The sequence below is a fragment of the Seriola aureovittata genome, chromosome 6 (assembly GCF_021018895.1).
Source record: "Seriola aureovittata isolate HTS-2021-v1 ecotype China chromosome 6, ASM2101889v1, whole genome shotgun sequence".
NCBI lineage: Eukaryota > Metazoa > Chordata > Actinopteri > Carangiformes > Carangidae > Seriola > Seriola aureovittata.
The window spans coordinates 29,706,488-29,723,063 of record NC_079369.1 but is presented as its reverse complement, the minus strand read 5'-3'; the positions used below and the strand labels follow the sequence as shown (position 1 = coordinate 29,723,063).

Genomic DNA, 16,576 nt, shown 5'->3' with positions numbered 1-16,576 from the left:
TGCTGATGTGAACCATGGATCACAAAAAAAAGCTCTCAGAAGACTTGTGATCGAGCTGAAAGGGTCACAGAGTTTAGATCCTCATCAGTCCACAGTCAGACAAACTGTCTATAGATGGAGATGATTTAGTTCTGTGACTACTCTCCCTTGAAGTGGACATCCAGCTAGGATGACTCCAAAAACTCAACACAGATGCTCAACATAACATTAACAAAGAAGCTCAGAGTAACAGCTGAAGGCTTAAAGGAATCGCTGGAGGTGGTTACCATCTCTGTTCGTGAGTCTACCACACACACATCATGGAGCATGGTGTCCTGCCACAGACACAATGGAGGAAGCTGTTGCTCTCCAAAAAAACATTGTTGCACCCCTGAAGTTTATCAAAGAGCAGCTTTCCAAATTCCAAAGGGTTTACATACTTTTTCTTGCCACTGTATGTCATCAGTATGTCTGTAATTGTTACAACAACGGACTCTGACTCTCATTTTTCTAAAATAAAAAATGAAAGTTGTCCATTAAAGGTGCTTTATGTGCTGTTAGGATTAACAGCAGTTTACAACAGCTTCAGCCATCGTTGGTGTTTAAAAGACGAGAGGTAGCGTACGTCCGCTGAGCAGCTACGTCTTCTTCCTTTCATGTTGGACTGAGTGCAGATAGACACCACGGTCACTCACTATCACCAATAGCAAAAACTTAAATATAACACATTTATTGGACAGTTATCAGACCTTTTTTTCTTACTGTTTCTGCCCCATGATGAGATAACATACAGTAAGCTCACTTTTATTCCTACTGCCTGGAAAGCTGAACATCTTGCCTCTGCGTAAAGCAGATAGAAATAGTTATCATCCATTTTCAAAGCTATCTTGTACGGCAAAACACTAACCAACTTCCATTCATTTACATTATTATATAGGTACCCACGTTTTAAAATAGATGGAATCACTAGAAGCTAAAATAGATGGAATCACTCCTGTGCACTGAGGTACGCCCAAAAAAAGCCAAAAAAAAGTTTGCACCCCCCACCCCACAATTTTCATTATTTACTAATTAAAATGGAAGCAACAAATAAAGGATCAATGTTGAATTTTAATGACTCTTGGCTACATGAATCCTATTTATTCAACTTACTTTCACTCCATATTTCTCCCCTCATCCACGCCCGCCCCCCAGTTCTAGAAGCAGTGGGCTAATTGAACAGTAATAATTTGGTTCTCCCTACACTAAAGAAAATTGTGTTCCCAACCAAAAGTCCTTAACCGGTGGTTCTGGGGTAAAACAGCTGATAGAGACCACTACAGACATGGTAAGCCTTTACTGGAAGTATTGTAAGAGCATCTGTCAGTGTCCACATGTGTTTCTACATCTGCAACTCAAACACAGCTCAACGATAATGATTATACTTTTATTATTCATTCTTTTGGTCTGAACCACTGACTTCACTTACATACTTCATATTGTCTGGCCTTCATGTTAATCTAGTGAGTTAAGTCACAGTGATGAAGAATATCTGCTCAGTCACTTCACTGCCGAGTTTCTATTTAACTTCTATCCATAAAATGAACAGGTAATTTGGTGTGTGGTGAAGTAGAATAATAGACAGAATAACAGGAACAATAGTTGATCTGCAGCTGAAACATAAACACATGTAGTTTATTTGAACATTTGAACAAAGGAATGGTGCTGTATTTTTCTAATGAGGAGAATCTTGAGAACCAGGCAGCGTCAAAGCACAGCACGAAGCAGGCTGCTTTCCTGCAGGGCCTCAGGCATGAGTCAATACAGTTGGTAAAAATGTATTGACCATGTTGACTCATTTATTTATGCTACACAGTTGTCACTATTGTTACTATTAATTTGACTGTGATATATATTTTTTTAAATAATCCAGCTATCATGACAATGAATAACATTTATGTATGTGAAAAGACATTTTAAATATTTCTAGTATTTCTGACATAAATATATACTATAACTTTCTGTAACTTCCTGGTGCTGGGGGAATTTTTTTTAGTTTTCAGTTCAGATGCTTTTAAAATTCGACCACCTGTGAGGATGAGATCTTGTTGCTCTCCAATAGTGACTCTTCATCTGGAAAGAAAATAGCTCTAATACTAGTACTTTAACTGTTCAGGATGTTATTCACACGATATCACTCTTCAGACTTCATCGCCTTCTCCAGTCCATACTTATTCATGCTGTGCATTCCCAGAGATGTTTTTTTTTTTTAAAAAGTGTACTGTGCAAGAGACAAAGCTACAGAGCTGCCTGATCTCTGAGCAGGTGAAGTCATATATATGTAAGGAACAGCAACATACAGTATATTTATATATTATATATCCATGTGTCGATATGTGGACTGGAGGAGCTGGGGATTGAACCGCTGACCTTCCAATTAATGGGTGACCTGTTCTACCTCCAGCCACAGCCACAGAAATGTAATTGATGTATGTGGTTCAATTGTTCCCATGTTGATTCTTTACTTAAATCATCATCTGAACTGTGTTGGATGCAACTGTGTTTCATCACAGGGTAAGAAAGGTCCAGACTTGGAACTCTCTCTCACCTGGACATCTCTGATGTATCACTGACAGTGTAAACTATTACAGGAGAAGCCTGATATCTGCCTGGTGAAACCAGCATTTATATGATATATTAAATGAAAATCTGTGGCAAACTCAGTTTCACTTCAATGGAGCTGCTCCACAGAAGGGAATTGGTTTGAAGACAGTTAGGGTTAATTTGGGGCGGATCCCCACTTCCTGATATTCAAATCCCACAACTCGGTCTCCTTCAGCATCTCAGCGTTCAGCTGCCAAACTTATGTGTCCAAACATCTGCTTTCAGACACTGACCAGGCACATGACGATTGTCGGGTCCTTTTCTCGGACTGAGAGAAGGGCAGTGTGCTGGTAACTTCATTAAAGATTCAGAATCTTCTGATGTGGCATTGTGACAGTACTGTAGCCTTAATAACCTGAATGTTTCTCTGAGCTGTTCCACAGATGTAAAAATGACATGTAAAAAATTCAACAACGACTGATCGAAGCAGCTAGTTTGAAATAAAAATGCTCCTGCGTGACTAGCATATTAGCATTTTTTACTTCAGTAACATACACTGTACATACAATATGTACATAAAACATACAGAACACACCAGCAAAACTTACTAGTATACAAACGTCCATAGTAGTTCACCTGTTACACCCAGGACAGAACATGTTGGTTTTCTTTTTGGCGCCCATGCTAACAGGTTAGGGCGTCTCAAAGCCTGGGTGTAGCGCTCAAGCCTCACAGCCGCTGAGCATCATCTAGAGATTCAGCATCTCACTGGCTCCCAGCAGAAACGGACAGAGAAAATCATACCAGCAACATGACATAAACACCTTCCACTATAGTTTCAATGTCTAGACTGAATCTGAATGACATGAAGAAATATAAATATAATATGCAGACAGTGTCCTGGACATCAGCTATGTGAGAATGTCAAAGTTCAAAGTATCATTATGCACATACAAAAATACACACAGCACCAACACTCACAGACAGCAACAGGCAGTAAGAGTTTGAGCTAGAGGTGAACACAAACCAAAGAAGCCTTGTTATTTCCACCAGCTCCCTCATTTTATTTCCATCTAATAGAAATGTCTATAAATTCCTGGGCTCTGGACCATCAGATCATCTCCATCAGAAAAGTTAGAATAATTTAAACTGTTACTTTGATATATATGTGAGGGTCATTTCTAATTGCAGTTACTGTTTATCTGTTGTCCTCATGTCCAAGTCAGAACCAGTGTTGAAGTGGGTTCTGATTGGATCCACTGTTACTTTGACTTTCTGACCCTCCGTTAACACAATATCAACGCTGCTGTGTGACATGAGAAACAGTATGGACAAGTTCAGCCATTAAATACTGCTCCTTCATTAACAGCACTAACAACAGCTGAGCTTCTCCTGTTCTGAGTGTCAGACTCTGAAAACGCTCAATGATGAGAAAATATTGACTGTTGAAATGTAGTAGCTCAAGAACAGAAGAGTCATAAGGTCAGTACATTTCTATTCTGTTAACAATAAATAACATTAGCCACAATAAACTACTGGTGAACCATCACATCTGAGTCAAATCTGAGCCACATCTGAGCTACATCTGGGCCAAAACCAGTCTCCCAAACGACATTACATGGATTCATGCAGCATGTCAAACAGTATTCATGTGTTGTAAAAAAAGGCCAAATCATATTTTATGATAAACATTAGAGTCACACATCCATCAGCTGACATGTAGCATTGTCAATATATTATTAGGTTTTTTTCTAATAAAAGCCAACCACTGGCTGCACATTAAAATGCATTTATAATGAAACATAAACTATAGGAAGCAGTGGGGCTCCTGCTGTGACGATGCACAGGTAAAACAAGGTGAGGGTATGGTCCACAACTCAATGAAAGTATGAAATATGTACAGGCATTGTAAATGTGTGTGTATGCAATGTTTGTCTCATTGGATTTGTGCAGATGGAAAAGGTTTGACTCCTGTAGGATTTCTTGAGTCCTCTTTCTCATCCGTCTGTGTGTCTGTATGTCTGCCTAGTCCCACCCCATGTCATCTCTCCATCAGGGCAGCCTCCTCACCAAACCTCGTTGCAAGCCGTTTCCAGATGCCACCCCAGTATCTGACTGTGCGGTATGTCCCAGCCATTCTCAAGGGAGGGGTGTCTCATTCCAATCAGGCGTCAACCCTCCCTGCCGCTCTGCTTGCTGCCATCAGTCCTGGTCTCTTCCTTTCTAAACCTACATGCCTATCTTTTTGTCTCTTTGGGAATGAATGGGTTTCAGTGTTTAATGAAGTCTGCTTTCAAACCTGTGGGAGCTGCAGTATCAAGTATCAGGTCTGGTTGGATGTAGGGTCTCAAAGACTGGTTTTACTTTCACAATGGTCAGGTAATAAAGAATGTCATCAGTTTTTTTGAAGTTCAAGGTTCAAGGCCTGAGTCAAGCTCCCCTTTGATTACCTTTTCCTCCTTGACTTTCAACAGGCTGTCCATCTCCGTGCTTGCGGGTTTGGGTGTCATGGGTGTCTCAGCTTGTGATTTTCTTAGTGTCAATGCAACCACTGTTGTCCCCTCTGCCCTTTCTTTGACAGTCTGACACTGTTTCCTCTTGCATCTTAGCAGGGGGGTAAGTGGAGCGAGGACTTTCCTCCCCGCCCTTGGTTTTCCCTGCACTGAATTGATTCAAATCCTAATGAAGTGATAGAGATCATTCTATGTTAATGACTGATGCGGTGTTCCCCAGGGTTCAGTCATAGGGCCTCTTCTCTACATCCCTAGATTAAGCAAAAGTACTGAGTGAGAGCAAGTCAGTGATTGGATGTACTAAAAGGAGGACAGAGGCCAGTAACCTTAAATTCTGAAGCTACCTGAAGACACTGAGGTCATCTGTGCAATGTGAAGGGAGCTACCACCTCTGATTGCAAACATACATACTGGGGATAGTTCATGTAAAACCGATTTCACCAACTGTTTCACATCAGGAAAAAAATAGATACATGTGGTTTTCAGGCATTTCATATGTAACCAGCTGTGCATGTGAAATATAATATGTAACATTATTTATAATGTATGTCATATTACATAACTTGGACTAATGGCCTCTGTATTTCTAAAATCCGTGAAGACAATCTACCTCTTACCACCTTAAAAATGTGGTAAGAGTCTCAGAATTTATTTTTAGAGGTGTCAGATAGTTTTAGACAGTTGCAGTTGCTCATGCCAGAATTATAGGAGCACTCAATGTTTGTATGTGTATAAAATACATCTTTATTTATTCCTGTTTGTCCAGGACAGAGAATGCAGGGCTACAACCTCAAAGTGAAACATCTCTCTCCTATCATGACTCTTCTTGTCTTTTTTCAATCAACCTGCTTTGTGTACTCTCTTCTTCCTTGATGACCTCATGATTACAGCTTCAACCATCAATGTAGCCACTGTCATTAATTCCTCTTCCACTGAGGGAGGCAGGAGACGAACTGCAGCCCCATGACTCAACCTAACCACTCGCTCTTGTCAAAGTTACACAGGGTGTTTAATTAGCTAGAAGATGAAACCTTTGGGATAACAGGTTAGGAAATAATAAGTGTTAGCTCGATAGTCTTGAGCCCACACAGAGGAGATGTAGTCCCAGTGGCTTCCTGTCTCCACAGAGAGCAGGCTAAAAGGTCACACTTAATTTGTCTGGCAAACTGCAGGAAATCCATCAGGGAGAGAGAAGTTAATGTTCATCTTTTCATACAGAATATTCTTCCTCTTTCTTGTCTCTGTGGTGAAGGGACTGATAAACGTCTTCTGCCCTTTTGGTTTCTGGACAAGTGTTGAGGCGGGAAAAGGTTCCAGACAATGACACAGACGAATGTTTCCTCAGCTACAGAGAGCTGGTACTTTGTTCTTGGCTGATGGTGCTGTCTGTTCCAGATGAAAGTGAAGCAGTGAAACACTGTAAACTTGTATTGCGCTGTAAGAAATGTAATGAATGGCACAGCGGAGCCTCTCACTGCAGCCATTTGCATTTGCAATTAATGCTTTTGTCAGCCGCCTTTTGATTGTGGATTTAATTAAATAAGATACAATTATGAAGCAGATTGATATGAAAGATGCTCACAAAAGGCTCTCACCAGAGGGCAGAGGGAGTCACCGAGCAGCAGCTCAAAGCTAGGAGCAGCTGGAACAGCAAGGTGTCCTATTCATATGCAAAGCAGAGCACAGATAAGCACTGAGAGGACATCCTGCTCATCTCACAGTGACTGCTGTAATGGAAAAAGACCTGAGTGTGGAGGTAGAGTATGTCTGAAGACACTGTGTGCTGGTAATGTCTGTGTCCGCCCTCTGTTGTAGCTCTCCATGCTCTTCACTGAGGAGTGTGATAAGGTGCGGGACCTGATGCACGTTCACTCCTTCAGCTATGACTTCCACTTGCGAGTGGTTCACCAGTACTTGGTTGGCTGCCACATGACGCTGCGCCAGGGCTACCAGCTGACTGACTTCCTGGATGACTTCATCTCCCATCACCCGGACATTCCCAAGTTCGGCCGCAACCACGTCTTCCAAGGTGACTTTAAATTAAAACTATCATCAGAGAACCAAGTCATTAACTCAGTGGCTAAGTCAGTTATTGGTGTTATAATCTGCTGTTATACACAACCAACTGTATGTTTTTCTTATGAGTCAACAAGTACACACCCAACTGAACACAGATCAAGATCCATTTCACTAACACACTCACGCTGGCTTCCCCTAAGTTCAGGCCTTTCACATTGGCTCTTATCAGAAGTAGATTGTCCATTTAAGAGAAGCCTCTATCATTAAACATCAACCTGTTACCAGACACCACTAAAGTAATGTACCCAGAGTAAACAGGTTCCTGTTGTTCAGTTTTAGCCCTGCTCTCTGACAGGTAACTCCCACATTTAGAACCAAAGACTCAGAATGAGACTCAGACATGCTGAAGTTGTTTTTGGCATAAAAAAAGAACATAAGGCCTGTATAGATCTTTTGTTTGGAAAACACACTAAAACACTTTGCACAGACAGAGTCAGAAGACAAACAGTGTGTAGTGTGTGGAGGCTGAGTGAAGACTGAGTTCAGTTCAGACCAGCAGCTGAGGTGGTGCTGCTAGATGGGACAGTGCAGTTAGAAGATTATACACTGTGTCTGGTATCAGTGTTGCAGTTAAAATCATTGTTGTAAAGACATTGTTTGCACCACAACATGATTTTCATACATTCCTCAGTGACCTTAAAAAACATTTCTGCTCTCTGGGCTGAGTCTAACAGTAAACGGTGCAAAAACCCTGCACATTACCATCACATGCATTAAAGTCTCAAAGCCTCAGGCTTCCACCCATCTGTCCACATCTCAGTCCTGATAAAGTTAATCTGCTTCAGACCATGTTTAGAAGAAAGATTCAGTTCCCACAGCAGTGCTTTGGTTTGAGGACATTTATATGTTTTAATTCTTTAATTCATTCAAAAATATCGATCAACACATAAGAGTTAATTGAAGAAGTGAGAAAAGTTAGATTCTTGAGCCTTTGTCCTTGTGTACATTAGGGAGCTTCTCCATCTCCACCGGGATGATAACGGCTCACCAGCTCTACAACTACATCACTGACCACGCCAGCACCTACAGCATGAAGCCGCTGCGCATGTCCAAGACCGCAGTCACCACCGACAACAAGAAAGGGACACCTGACCTCCATGAGTACGCCCTGGTGGCTCTGTGGAACAGGTACACACACCTCTGGATAACAGAGTCAATCTGTGCTCCTACATGAGCCGCTTCCTTCAACTTGCGTCTCCTTCCTGCTTTAGTTCTGGCTCTTACAAGGATCTGGAGGGTCTGCATCACCATGACGACTTTGATGTATCCCTGGTGGTGTGCCATAATGCTGCTCCATTTGAGGAGCAGTCAGACGGGGAGAGGCATTTACTGAGGTAAGAAGATCTGATAAAACAGAACATCACTACTGTAACTCTCTGTAACACACTCTTCATCACTCTTCAGTGGTGTGCACTGTGTTTGGATGCAACATATGCAGGGTGTATTTTACACTTTGTTGGCCCCTTGTTGTTACTAACCGGCCGGCACACACATACAGATATAAAAGGTTATTGTATGTGTCAGGCTGTAATCTGTAGAAGTAAAGGCCCTTCTGAATCCTCCCATACCTGTGTGTAGGCTGCGATTCTATGTGATCATGACCAGCCAGAGGGAGCTCTTCCCCCGCCTCACTGCTGACATGCGTCGTTTTAAGAAGCTACCACAGATCCACCGTGAACCTGGTGAGCTGAGTGGTCGGCTGCCCCCGGATCGAACGGAGGCGTGCGGGTCACGTGGCGCTGAGCAGGATCTCTGGGAGGAAACGTCGTCCGAAGCCGCAGTCACCTCGGGCCCCAGTGATGGGAATGAGTTTTACCCTCTGGCAAGGGGTGGTCCAGAAGCTCAGGGGCTGTTCTACCCGTCCCCTGTGTTCCCTCTGCTCAACAACGAGGTGGCGTCAGCCCGCAGGCAGATCCAGGCCAGCGTGGAGCAGGCCATGGGTCACTGCCGCAGGGACAACCTGTGGAGGAGACTGTTCCATGGAGAACACCTGGCTCTGGACAAACTGAAGCTGACCAAGCTGTCGTTCAGCGAGCTGGAGGAGCTCCTGGAGTCTGTGCAGAGCCGCTCGGTGGGGGAGATCGACCCACAACTGGTAAGGTGGCAGGTAAACTGTCAGAATAATTTCAGGGTAAATTTGGTTTATTACAAGTATTGTTTTACATTTTTCTGGTTATAAAAACGACTGGGATACTCTAAATTGACCATAGGTTTGGCTGTGAGTGTGAATGGTTGTCTGTCTCTATGTGTTTGCCCTGCGATGGACTGGCGACCTGTCCAGGGCGCCCCCCGTCTCTCGCCCCAAAAGATGCTGGGATAGGCTCCACCCCCCCGCGACCCTACTAGAGGATAAGCGGAAGAAAATGGATGGATGGTTATAAAAACACTTTATTCACCAAGTTCATTGCTGAGATCTGAGCAGCCGGATGATCTGGTCGGAAATAAACCTCCATATGAGCTACACTGACTTGTTAACCTGAATGGAAACATGACCCAGTGTGTCTGTTGCAGTTTACAGCCACTTCCTGCTTCAACTTTGACCCCTTGACACTGTCAGAAGAAAGTTTCAAGTCTTGGCTATAAACGATATAACGATCCAAAACACATGGTCTGAAGAATGTGGCATGTCCATGTCTTTTTCGCTAGTGAAAAAACAGTCTGTGCTCCAGGCACATGGTTCAAAAGGGTTGTATTTAATCTCTAAATTATTCAAGGGAGTTTTTTGGACGTAACATCAAATAAACCAATCACAGTGCAACTCCCTTTAAAAGCCAGGTGCGCTTGCACCTCGGCATATTGCTATTATAATGGTTCAGTGTTTCACACAGAGTTAGATTCTATTTGTTGTCACATGCCTGACCAGTGAGTTCAGTGCTGACACAGGCAGCAGATCTGTGACACGTTTTTCACCCGTCTATGTTGACACATATTACTCTGCTCATAATGTCCCTTAAAATAACATTGAACTGTGCTACTGACTTCAGACCAGGTTTTTGTTGGTCAATCACTTTCTGCTACCTCAAGATAGCAATGCGCCAACAATGATCCTCACCACACCTCATTTTAAGAGCATGTTTTAACAATGTGGATGCTGGACGGGAAAAGGACAACTGTGTCGTTCTGAAACTTTGCGCTGGGTGTAAGATGGGGCCCTAAGCCCAATGTTAATGGTCATATATATGTATTCACTGCCACTAGATGTCGCACTAGACCATCTCAGACCAGAACTAATGGTTCCCTCCCTTCTTGTTCTGAGTCAATAACAACTGAATAGTTACTGTGTGGAAACAATTTAGCTATAATATCAGCCCACGCTAGAATTGACAGCTCCACAGCAATGGTAACCGTCAGCCAGCTAGCGATAGCAACATTTGCTGAACTCATTCATAATAGCTAACGTTAACAAAGAACAGACACACAGAGAGGGTATCTGCTCAGAGCTGTATCACTAAACACTACCCTACACTATATACACTATATCTGTACATGGCGAACAGTTGTTTGCTGCTGTGTTATTTTTTAAAATCTTGCATATATAATCTATAAGACCATTAAGCCCTTAGTCAAGATCACCAAGTCCCAAGTCAAGTAGTAAACATTGTGTTTGGTCCTAATTATTTGTCCTTCTGCTGATGTGTGAGCTGATGTGTGTGACCTCTCTCTGCTGTCAGACATTGACTTTATTTTTTTTATAACATCATTTTTCATCTTTGAGCATTACAGGTTATTAGATCATTTTGTGTCAGTGGCTAAAGTCCAAGTAAAGTCATGAGTCATAGGTGTTAAAGTCAAAGTGATAGATTTTTAAGATATACTACACATGGCAATAGCCAGGGGATTAATGTTTTATTAATTGGTTATCACTACATTATAACATTAGTACTCAGTGCTCATAGGTCAGACCACACATCTCTAAACTCCACCTTCATTTCCATCTCAACTACACACCTGTACAGTTTGGTGGCTGTTATCTTGCAGGTTGTGACGCTATCAAGGTGACATCTGTCCAGACACACAGACATAGAAACACCTCAAAACCACTTCTGTGCCAGTTCCTGTTACTGTAGGAAAAGACACACACACACACACACGCTGTTGCAGCTGGTAAATATGAGAAGCAGGAAGATCCACAGATCTAACTGAAAGGAACTACTTGCTACTGAAGAAAAAAAAACTTCCATATCAACCATCAGCACAGAGAAATACCACAAGAGGGAAGTGAGAAGACTTTTTAATGTAATTTGCATGAACTGTAAAAAAATAGAGGCGGACAAAACAAGAGGAGCACCGTTCAGTGTAACACCACAGTCTGCAGAGGAGCAGAGATTTGAGTTGTATTGATGGTGTATTGTATAGTTGAAATCCTCCCATCAGTAGATGTTTAATGATGATTTATTCATTAAAGAGAAGGAGATTCATCAATAAAAAAGCTTTTATATGAATCAGCTGTAATATTTTAACTTGATGTGTCGGTGCAGTAGAGTGAAACTCTTCAGATGTAGTTCATGATGAATGACTGGCGGTTGTTATGATGACAGTGTGTGATGTGTTACTGCAGGACTGCTTTCTGACCATGAGTCCAGCCTGGTACCAGAGTCTGATCAAAGTCCTGCTGAACCGCTTCCCTCAGAGCTGCAGACACTTCGACGACAACAGCATCCAGTACCTGGTGAGGAGCTGCTCTTTACTTCCACTCATGAAGCTAACTGGTGTTTTCTGTTTTTTATTGGGCCTTAGGTTTTTCTGGATCCTGTGAAACACGGGATCAGTTCAATTCATTTCAAAACTGAGAGCTGAAATGTTTAAGTGTAAAATCATTTTATCTTGAAGGGGATCATGTTGAGGGGATCCTTCAGTTTATGAGGCGACTCGTTCCATTAGTGAGTGAGTAACAGTAGATAGAGACTGACAAACTATGAGCACAGCGTCACCTATGACTCTGTTCATAGTTTTATTAGCTGCATCTTTTTTGGTCAAATCTAAGCTTCTGGTTCAAAGGCAGATGTACGGTGAGTATTTATGATCCAGTTTGGATCAATTCAGTAACTAAGGAGTTATTCTTTATATGACAGTGAAAATGACAGTTAGGGACGGGTATCGTTAAGAATTTAACGGTACTACTACTTTTATTGAGACCACTAACCGATCAGGAACTTCAGCGGTACTTTTGTAAGAAAAAAACAAAACAAATGAAGAACAGAGTTAACATTGCTTATTTTCTCATGCATTGCTTAACAAATGAACAAAGAACGTGGCCATAGCAATCAGATGGCTATTGGTTATGGCTATGTGGCTCCAGGCTGCAGCATACAGAACACACATGACACAAGGACGGATGAACTACAAGCTAGTTGGTCGAAAACTGTAAACTGTACACTATTCCGTCTGTGTGAGATCGCTCATGTTTCCGCTCTCACATGCAAAAGTCTGAACCACACTAAAAAACGTTTAGCTCTCTCTGCCATTGACACTAAAAGCAGGGTTTGTGTCTCTGTGCTGCACTGTGCTCTGGCGCCCCTCACACAGGGAGAGAGAGAGAGTTGCAATAATAAACAGGAAATCTATTTTCATAATTTCTCAAGTACTGAAAGCAAAACCGATAACGCTGGAGCTTATCGATACTCTGGTCTTTAAAAATTTAGCCCCAGGGCCTGTTTGATACCGGGTTTTGGTACCTATCCCTAATGACAGTAAATGTGGTGGGCCAGTGACATGCAGTAAACGGTCCAGTTGGCCAGGAGTCGACCCAGGAACCTGCTGCTCAGGGCATTTTACCACTCGGCCATCAGGTCATTTACTACTGTCAGTGTTTTAACATTTGACCTGTGTTTTACTGTTAAACATGGTAAAGGATCTTCACTTTTAAAATCTAATCTGTCTCCATTGTGTTTGATCTTGTTACAGGCTGTTCTGAACCAAAAGTTCACAGACTGCTTTGTTTTGGTGTTTCTGGACAGCCAAGCTGGAAAAACAGTATGTTCTTACACCTGTATGATTAATATTGTTAATATAGCGTGGTTGTACAGACGGCTCAGCTGTGTATTTTCTTCCTCACAGAGTCTGAAGGTGGTGTTTCGGGAGCCGCTGCCGTCACAGCCACAGGCCAGCAGCAGCCCTCCTCCACAGCTGGTGTCCATGTATCATCACCTGGAGTCTGTCATCAACACCGCCTGCTACAACCTCTGGACAGGACTGTTATAGAGCTGATCAGACTGTCATGTGACCACAATCGACACATAGAAACAGGAAGCAACAGGAAAACTGAAGACAATAGGCTTCTGGGATGCTTCTCGCTTGCAGTTCTCCTGAGCTGCTTTGTTGCTGTGATAGAGGAGGAGATGGGTGACGTTACTGTGTTTATGCACCTACACATTTATACTACACATGATGCAGCAAATGCCTCAAGCCAGTCAGAAAAAAAACTAAATTACTCCTAACTGTGTCAGTCTTAATCCTCTGATGTACTTGCTTTTAACTACAGCCACCATCACCACACTGTGATGGTCTCACAGTGATGACCTCACAGTGATCTAAGCCTGAACACATGTAAATACTCATCTCTCCGTACAGCTGCATATCTGCTCTGTTAAACAGCAAGTACATCACAAGTATTAGGGCAGTGCTTGACCACACCGTTGTTCCCTCACACTGAACATTAACACTGAACCCTGGTTGGTTTCATTCCTTGACGGTTCCAATAAAGTTTATTCAAACAAGAATACATCCTCAAAAATGGACAAAGAACAAAGACAGCAGCCTCAGTCAGGACACTTCACTGTAGTTTATGAGGAATTAGGAGATGGGAACAAACTGCTGACCGTCAGAAATCCAATCAGCTGTCCATCGATCATTCAGGTGAATAGTGGGGCGTCATGACCCCACCCCCCCACCCCATCCGACTCCGATATTGGATGTCGAACTACTACAGTTGCTTCGAGGGCGGGGGCAATCAGGGTTAAAGTCAGGTTTCATCTGTACAATATCTACTCAGCCGCCACGTTTATTGGGAGATGCTCTGATTAATCAGAGCACATCAGAGTAATTTTACACACTGAGAAAAAATAAAGGAGCGGAATTTTCAGGGATCAGGACTGTTTGAAGACCTTTAGCACAGGTTGGAAAGCAGAAAAGAGGTGCCCATCTCTCTGGTATCTGATCCTCAGCAAAATACTTCCAGACTGTGGAGGAGGGTCCTGGTCCTTTAATGCTGTGCTGTGACACAGACTCTGATGAATTGATGGATCAGGGTCTGTTGAGGTTTTTACCAGTAGAGAAAACAACACTTCTGTATTTATTTATTTTTTCTCATTTGTGACTGACAAACATTTTAAGAGTATGTCAGCTGTTTGGATTTACTCAGTCTGATGTTTCATGCTGAAATGCATCATCATCATCATCATCATCATCATCATCAGTAGTCATAAACAACCAACAACCCCTTCCTGGTTGTAAACCTGCACAGTTTCCTCGGTTCTTGTGCCTTCTAATAGTATTATGCTGGCTCTTCAAACCACATCAGTGTTTTAGAGGCGTGAGAGACAGCTGAGGTGTCAGTGCAGAGTGGGAGGGCCTTTATGTTTATGTTCTCCAACAGTATCAGACCTGCTCCTCTCTTAAACCCCACTGCCATATCTGGTGCCCTGAAGTGCCTTCCTCTGTTCATTTCTCCTTTTTTAAAAAACCTTGTAAGTGATACTGTTGTCATTCCATCAGCTCTGCAGAGAGGATCTTTGGAAACACAGTGAAAGTGCCTGAGTCAGTCTGGATAAATGTGACTAAAATTGCCTTCCGTAAACAGGAAAATTAGTCATATTAACTTTGATGATTTGCATAATGGCATGTCACATCATCAGCATTTCCACAGCACGCTGAGGGTGATGAGTGTGACTTGTCATGTGTGGGTGGTAATCATACCTCAGTTTACAAGAGGGCGTGAAGCCAGCGTCACTACATCACCACAAACATGAAGGCTTGATATGGCAGTATCTTCATTAATGACAGGCCTCACAGCTCTGCACACAAACCAAACACGTCTAAACCTCTGGATGTAAAATGAAAAAATTTTGAATTCAGTCTGAATGTTTAACACTGGAAATGTGACCTGGAAATAGTTACCCCTTAGCATTTTTACACTGTACATAAACACTGCATTGTCTCTAACTGTATCATGTATATGATGTATATACAGAACACTTTATACAGTATGTGAAATGCTAAATAAACTAGTGGGATAAATGAGAATGTGATGAATCATTCTTACATCAACTCGAACTGCTCAATATTATTACTTCAATTCCACTGGCCGAGCTTGGCCATGAAAACACTAATGAGCATGTGCACAACACTAAAGTAAACAAGGAAGTGAACAATGTTTTGGCATATGCACGTCTCTACCATAGACTGTAAATAAAGATGGACATCTGGGACCTTACACACAGGTTTCTGAAGAGCAGTTTTGAAGCTCAGAGTGAGCTGCTGCTGCACTGTCAGCAGTGTCTGACTCCACCCCTAACTCCCAGCTAATCCACAAATGGTCATAGAGGTGGGGTTTGTGTGGAGCTGATATACACTCACCCACCAGTCACTCAAAGAGGCCACAACACGTGTTACTCCGGGTACAAGTTAAAGTTCCTCCAGTCATGTTTTAAACTCTAAAATCCTCTGCTATGATTCACATTTTAATCATTTCCATTTGCTTCTTGATTGAAACATCTGGAACATCTCTCTCTCTCTCTCTCACACACACTCACATTCACACACACACAGAAAGCTGTTTACAAGTTAGTACTCTGAGGGAGACAACATGACCAACATGTTTCAGTTCTCAGATTTTGCAGCTAATGGAGTTCAGCTCAACATTTTGGCATCTACCTTTTCAAAGCACTGTTCATCAGTTAAAATGAGCTGCATATTTCAACTATTTTAGCATTGTGTCAGTAATCTCCTTCAGGTGTGAAATTACAAGTTTTGATTGTGCATTTCTCCTTTCATTGGTTTTTATTTTCAACCAATTTATGCCATTTAGCTTTCAACTTTTTACACTTTGTATATTTTTTACAGTTTTGTGCTTTGTCACACATTACATTAATTATTCAAGCCTTTTTCAACCATTTCAGGACATTCAACCTCAAGCTTTCAAGTTCTGCTTTTAATCTTTAGCTGTTTTGCTTCAGCTACTTCAGCAGTTGCTTCAGCTTCTTCAGCATTGCTTTAGCAATCTCATTCAACTCAGCATTCACGCGCATCTTACTTCTTCCGCCTTTCTACGGTCTCTACCTACTCCTTCATACTTTTTCGTACAGAAACCATTCAACTTTCAAAATGTAAAGCCTGTTCTGTAGATTATCGAATGTATACAACTTTTTTCTGCTTATAGTTTTCAAAATATTAATCTCTTTCTGTGATTTTTTTCTGCCACTCAA

At 42.1% G+C, this 16,576-nt stretch overlaps 1 protein-coding gene across 11 annotated transcripts in view; it reads left to right on the top strand.

The window, feature by feature from the left end:
• Positions 1-15,395, top strand: part of szt2 (SZT2 subunit of KICSTOR complex) — a 110,945-nt gene extending 95,550 nt beyond the window's left edge. For 7 of the 11 annotated variants that reach the window (XM_056379065.1, XM_056379071.1, XM_056379068.1 and 4 more), the window contains 8 exons: positions 4,592-4,684; positions 6,891-7,104; positions 8,105-8,282; positions 8,366-8,488; positions 8,733-9,249; positions 11,713-11,823; positions 13,059-13,127; positions 13,212-15,395. In XM_056379065.1, the coding sequence (XP_056235040.1) occupies positions 4,592-4,684; positions 6,891-7,104; positions 8,105-8,282; positions 8,366-8,488; positions 8,733-9,249; positions 11,713-11,823; positions 13,059-13,127; positions 13,212-13,355 (1,449 nt within the window). In that variant the 3' untranslated portion in view covers positions 13,356-15,395. The remainder of the gene's footprint in view (positions 1-4,591; positions 4,685-6,890; positions 7,105-8,104; positions 8,283-8,365; positions 8,489-8,732; positions 9,250-11,712; positions 11,824-13,058; positions 13,128-13,211) is intronic. The other 4 variants (XM_056379069.1, XM_056379072.1, XM_056379073.1 and 1 more) reach the window with 2 other exon arrangements.
• The last annotated feature ends 1,181 nt before the right edge of the window (positions 15,396-16,576 follow it).